Source organism: Callorhinchus milii, unplaced genomic scaffold, assembly GCF_018977255.1.
Source record: "Callorhinchus milii isolate IMCB2004 unplaced genomic scaffold, IMCB_Cmil_1.0 Scaffold10, whole genome shotgun sequence".
Classification (NCBI taxonomy): domain Eukaryota; kingdom Metazoa; phylum Chordata; class Chondrichthyes; order Chimaeriformes; family Callorhinchidae; genus Callorhinchus; species Callorhinchus milii.
In genome coordinates this window covers 13,176,197-13,182,958 of record NW_024704751.1, presented here as the reverse complement: position 1 = coordinate 13,182,958, position 6,762 = coordinate 13,176,197, and the positions used below count along the sequence as shown (strand labels likewise).

Here is a 6,762-nt window from a genome sequence, read left to right as displayed (position 1 = left end):
AAGGCACTCTCAGCTGTGTTATTTATGCTATATTTTCTGATGTTGATAAAGACTTTGAAACACTATATTTTGTATAATCTGAGAGGTTATATAACCTCTGGGTTCAGTGGTTAAAACTGAATAATGGAGTTATCAGAACCAACAATTTTAGACTTTTCATTTACAAATTCAAAATACAAACAAATAAATCTGTTATCATAAAAACAAGTCTTTCCTTTATTTCGAACAAATGAGCCAAAGTAAGACTTAGTAAGCACAGTGCTCTAGTTTGTACCCATGGAATCAATATCCCTAGAGGTGATATTTTCTGTCTATAAATCTGCAACAATTTACATTAATTTAGCACCTTTCACATCAGGAGGTCACCTATATCTCTTCGACTGCATTTACAGTAATCTCCCTCTTGTGGGTTATACAGCTGAATCATGGATAGAACATGTTCTGCCTCAATGACCCTCATTGACCCTCGTTTCGCCCACAAATATAGAGTCAATTCACTTTACAGTCTATTCTGTGAAGCGCTTTGAGACATCGAGAAGATGTGAAAAGCTCTATATCAAATGCAAGGATTGTTATTATTCATCTGATTTGTCTTGCTAAATCCATTTAATGAATTAGTTACTAAACCAGTTAGTCATTTATAGAGAATCAACATCTAGGACCAGTAGGTTACTCAGCTACCATATGATTATAACAGGAAAATTCATTACTAAAACTAGTGAGCCACCATTAAGTTTGTTTTTTGAAACCTATTTTCTCTAATACCCAAAAACTTTTATTTACTTTTTTTAAAAAAAGAAGTCTGAGTGCTAAACATAATGTTGTTGAAATCTGAAACTCTCTTCCCCCAAAAAAGGCTGTGGATACTGGATCTTTTAAAATTTTCAAGACTGCTTTTGTGAATCGATTTTTATTAGGTCAGGATATCAAGGGATATGGGGCAAAGGCGGGTATTTAGAGTTGAGGAAATAATAATAATAATCCTTGTATTTGATATAGCACTTTTCACGTCTTCTCGACGTCCCAAAGCGCTTCACAGAATAGACTGTAAAGTGAATTGACCGTATATTTGTGGGCGAAATGAGGGTCATTGAGGCAGAACCTGTTCTATCCATGATTGAGCTGTATAACCCACAAGAGGGAGATAACTGTAAATGCAGCCAATTGCACACAGCAATGTCCCACAAACAGTCGTGGATTGAAAATGACCAATTTATTATTGTTTTGTTTTGGAGGGATTATTATTAGGGCTCTGTGTGGAGTAAGGAAACTTGCCCAAGGTTTCGCCCTCTGCCGGGAATTGAACTCAGGTCTCTCACTTGCAAAGCGAGTGCTCTAACCACTGAGCGACAGGACTCCACACGAGTCAGGTACAGGTCAGTTATGATATAATAGAATGGCGGAATGGACTTGAAGGGCTGAATGACCTACTCCTGTTCCTATGTACCTATAACCCAAAACCTATGACACATCGATAAACAAATTGTTAACAGTTACAGCAGTGACTCGACTTGAAGGAGAAACAAGTAACCAAACCTAAACCGCGCGCAGACATTGGGTGGTGCCAGCTAGCCATTGCCTTTCCATTTAAACTAACGGCGCTCATAATAATAATAATAATAATAATAATCCTTGCATTTGATATAGCGCTTTTCACGTCGGGAGGACGTCCCAAAGCGCTTCACAGAACACACTGTAAAGTGAATTGACTGTATATTTGTGGGCGAACGCGGCAGCCAATTGCGCACAGCAATGTCCCACAAACAGTCGTAGATTGAAAATGACCAATTTTTATTATTTTTGGGGGGGTTTTGGAGGGATTATTATTATTAGGCTCTGTGTGGAGTAAGGACACTTGCCCAAGGTTTCGCCCTCTGCCTGGAAATGAACTCGGGTCTCTCGCTTGCAAAGCGAGTGCTCTAACCACTGAGCTACAGGTCTCCACGTCGCAATGCCTTCTTTAGTTTTCCTGCCGAAGTGAATGACTTCACATTTTCCCCACGTTATTTGACATCTATCCGCAGATTCTGCTAATCATCTATTGACGTCATCTGCAAATTTTGATACTACAGCTTTTATACCTGAATCCAAATCATTTAATAATAATAATAGTAATCCTTGCATTTGATATAGCGCTTTTCACGTCGGTAGGACGTCCCAAAGCGCTTCATAGAACACATTGTAAAGTGAATTGACTGTATATTTGTGGGCGAACGCGGCAGCCAATTGCGCACAGCAATGTCCCACAAACAGTCGTAGATTGAAAATGACCAATTTATTATTGTTTTTGGTTTTGGAGGGATTATTATTATTTATATGTATAGCATACACACCGCACACATACACACAAACTCATGTCTCGGTTTTAAGATGTATGCGGCAATGTAGGTCATCATCAAGCTTTGAACCATTGCTGTCAGCCTGGCTTATATTAGCTTGTTCATTGGTTTGCACTATCGATATCCAGTTCTGCTTCCATTGCATGATGCAGTACTTTATGACCAAGTAGCACAGTTCGGCCACATTGAGCACGACGCACACACCAGAAGCTGATAGCATGAAAACAGTAAAGATTGTCTTCTCAGTTGGCCTGGAAATGAAGCAGTCAACGATGTTAGGACAGGGATACTCTGTGCATTTCACCAACCTGAGCATCCTATAACCCTCGTAGAGCCAATAGAACAAGTACATGAAGCCAACTTCGAATAATATTTTGAAGACAATACTCATCAAGTAGGTCCTGAGAAGGGCACGGTCGATTTTTATTTTGTGCTGTTTGTTCTCGTCAAAGATCTTGATGTTGTCCTTCCCCCTTTTCCTCCTCTGGGCAATGTGCATGCCGATGAGGAAAGACGGAGCAGACACGGACAGGAGCTGGAAGACCCACAGCCTGATTTGGGAGATGGGGAAGAAGCGGTCATAGCACACGTTCCTGCAACCGGGCTGCTGCGTGTTGCAAATAAAGTCACTCTGCTCGTCTCCCCACACGCTCTCGGCCGCCACTACCAAGACCAGGAGACGGAAGAGAAAGATGACCGAAAGCCACACTTTCCCCAGGGACGTAGAATACTTGTTCACCCCGCTCAGCAGGGAATGGAGGAGATCCCAATTCATTGCTAGTCAACCTAAAGCGAAGCAAACACCAGTTTGTTATTTCACAGTAGCTTGGAATCTAAGAAGCTTGGAATGTGTTTGACTCCTTGGATTTGTGAGGAGTCTCCTACTTTTACACTTCATTATTGTCCTTTTACCTCTGGAGTTCAGTTTCTCTGGGACTGTACCTCGCTCAAGTGGTCTTTATAACAGAGTCCTTATAACTGTATAAGAATAATAATCTTTACATTTAATATCGCGTCTTTCACGTCAGGAGAAACTTCCTTCTGTTATTGAATAGTGCCATGCGATTTTTAACATCTACCTGAACAGGCAGACAAGACCTGGGTTTAACATCTCATCTGAAGGTCAGAACCTCCAAAAGCACCAAAGTGCTAGCCAGACTATGAGCTCAAATCCATACACATGATAACATCTAACAGATTGAATGCCATCACAGCAAGTTTAAAATACAGTTTGATTTTGCCATTTCTGTAAATTTGTACAACTGAGTTTAAAACACGTTGCAATATGTGGCAAATTTGTCTGTGAACTTAAATTTATGTATTATTTAAATGCATTATTTAAATAAACGTATTATTTACTTATGTATTGATCGAGCAGGTAAGATTTGGTCTTTTCACCTATTCTTATCTGTATCCGATCAATACACTTTGAAAATTTGTTTAAAATTTCTTTCCCATGTTCACAGACAAATTAGCCTACAAATACGTTCAGTCTCAGTAAATCCTATGGAGTGTTTTGAGACTTTTCGACAACAGGATAAGGCACAAAGTCAAATTAACTTCTTAGAAATGATTTAGGATGAAACTGGAAAACTTTTCTTGCAGTCAACAGTTTAATCTCCAACTGTAAAAGGCAACCTATAACAAAAATAAATCCTCTTAATTTTTTACTATAAAACCTATTTGTTCTTCTTACCGTGAAAGATGCCGGACACAAAAATACTGTGTGAAATGTTCTGTGTATGAGGTAAGACTGAGGCTGAAATCCAAAAGCTTTGCTATTTGTACCTTGCAGTTGAACCAGTTTATTCTGATGTAAGAATGTAGGTGGACCTGTCCAGTGATGGCAGAACTATTTCTTTGTGATAGTTTCAGATGGTTACACAGCTATATATTATGTTTGATATGTTTGTTGTTGTTTCTTTAGAATCAACAAGTTAATTTGTTTGGAATCTCACACTTCTGAAATGTAGAACAATGGATTATGAATTACTGATTGTACGAATCAGCTAAAGATTGGGACTAAATCCCATCTGAGTCTAGATTTACGCGATTCACGCAATTTACAGTCCAGGAATTTGGTAACAACAGCAAAATTACATTTGTATAGCGCCCTTCATGTCAGGAAGACGTCCCAAGGTGCTGGACAATCAGTGTTTCAGACCCAAGCTGGGGGTTGGGATCGGGGGGGGTGGAGGTCAGGGGGGAAAGAGGGTGACCGGAGGAATGGTCGAAGAGGAGGGTCTTGAGACGGCTCTTGAAGGAGGCAAGGGAAGAGGCGAGGTGGAGAGACTGTGGAATGGAATTCCAGAGGGTGGGGGCAGAGTGGCAGAAGGCCCACCCACAAATGGTGGGACAGGCGAGGGACATGAAGGAGGGAAGGGGCAGGTTGGTAGGGGTTGAGAAGGTCGCAGAGGTAGGGGAGAAAAAGGTCATGGAAGGCTTTGCAAATACTTTGCCTTAACTTTGAAGCCTTTTAAGAAATTGGAGGAAAACAGTTTCAAAGTTGGAATTCAACCATTTTCCAAATTCGGGCCATTCAGAAATGCTGCATACATAGAGTAAATCTAAATCCAGTTGAAATTTCTCTCTGCTATTTTAGTAAAACATGGTCAAACTATTAGACGACACAAGGGTTTATACAGTCTATCATTATATAGCCTTATAAATCATTATATGCCTTAAATACACCATTCCACCAATGAATTGGGAAACAAGATGCTAATTTATAAAATCTTCTAATAGGAATGCTATTATGCAACAACTTATCTCCAATCTATGTGCAACCTGCAGTCTCAAAAGTTGTCGAAAATGTACCAATATTTAATATCAAAGAAACAAAGATGAAATATAACTGTTCATAGAGTTTTTTTTTCTGGTTAAGATAAATGTTTAGGTGAGTAGTTATGCACACTGTATCTTCCAGACAGTATTAATTGCTATTGATGTATTTGATTGGAAATAAGCCAACAAAAGTACAATTTGCTATGGTACAGGAGTACAGCGTTCTCATTTTAAGATACTCTGCCCCTTAGTGGCCATTTCACCAACTCAATATTTCAGCTGTATTGAATCCTGAGATAGCTGGAGGTATCACTCCTGTTTGATAACATTAACTTAGAACCTTTGTTTCCAGGAAATATAAATGTTTAACTGCAGCATACATGAGGGAGAAGGGGATTAAGAGGCTCGTGTGCAGTATTCACACTGGTATGCACTAGTTGGCCTGAATGGTCTGTTTCCATACAGTAGTCTCTGCATTTTTATATAACTTGTACTTAGCAATATGCTCCCAATTGCTTCAAACATTACAGGTTTACCACAATTTTTTTTTGAAATTCCCTGCCTTTTCTGAGTTGTCAATCATAAAAACACTTCCTGTAGATTATGAGGAAACATTTAAGAAGTGTTTCACGTTGTTATCTCGATACTCAGCGCATATGTCCCCGATATTGTACGAGACCAGAGAATATCCTGTAACATTTAGAAAATGAAAATGGGCAAGATTGAGTCAAATATTTCTTGGAGTGGGGTTGGGGGGTTGCCTTCAAATTAGTTAAAAGTCATCCCTTAAAAATAATGATATTTTGCAATAATTTAAAAATAGTCATGTAAAGAAATCTACTTGAAGAGGACGGAACCGATATTTCTAGTATTCTAGATTAGAGATAATATTCCTTGTGTTTAATAGTCATATTTTTGACCCCAGGAATGCTACCCCTTATTGGTTTTATTCAACCCTGATCAAGAAGTATTAAGAATCTACTAGATTGGAAAAGACCACTGCAATCCACCTAGTTTGCCTTCAAAGGGGATAATTATAATAAATCTTGCATCTGATATAGCACCTTTCAGATCGGGAGAACAATCCAAAAGGACTTTGCGGCGGGATATACGGTAAAGTGGATTGACCTTGTATTTTGTGGACGAAATAGGGCAACTAGTTGCACACAGCAACGTCCCACAAACAGACCTGCAGTTAGTAAGCAGATATACCTGGGAGAACGTTGGCCAGGAAACCGAGAGAAACTCCCTTCTCTTTTCAAATTGTGCCATAAAAACAAAGGATCTTTAAAGTCCACCCGAGCAGGCAGATCGGTTTAACTTCTCATCCAACAATACAACACCTCCCCCTCAGGGTCAGCTTAGACTATGTCATTCCAAATTCCCCCGACGCGTGGCTTGAGCCCACAAGCTCCTGCCTCCGAGGCGAGAGTGCTACTATTTCTGCACGTATAAAAGGAATGTGCGTCCGCTCTTGGAACAGGAATGTCATGCAGAATTTTTTTTTTTTTTTGGCGACAATATTTATATTCATCCTGCTGCTAGTTCACTCCGTGCCCTCTGTAGCCTTGCTATCTGCCAAGCTTTTAGAATTAGTTTTCAGAAATGCACACAAAAATAAATTCCAAACATTTCTACA

General features: G+C 39.5%; 1 protein-coding gene across 1 annotated transcript; it reads right to left on the bottom strand.

Annotated features, from left to right (window-relative positions):
- Nucleotides 1-2,316: 2,316 nt before the first annotated feature.
- LOC103179438 (gap junction beta-2 protein-like) lies at nt 2,317-4,055 on the bottom strand. Its single transcript, XM_007894731.1, has 2 exons — nt 4,036-4,055; nt 2,317-3,125 (listed from the first exon to the last, which is right to left on the bottom strand). Exon 2 carries the CDS (start codon nt 3,112-3,114, stop codon nt 2,353-2,355), a length of 762 nt encoding a protein of 253 aa, XP_007892922.1. The 5' UTR covers nt 3,115-3,125; nt 4,036-4,055; the 3' UTR covers nt 2,317-2,352.
- Between the last annotated feature and the right edge of the window lie 2,707 nt (nt 4,056-6,762).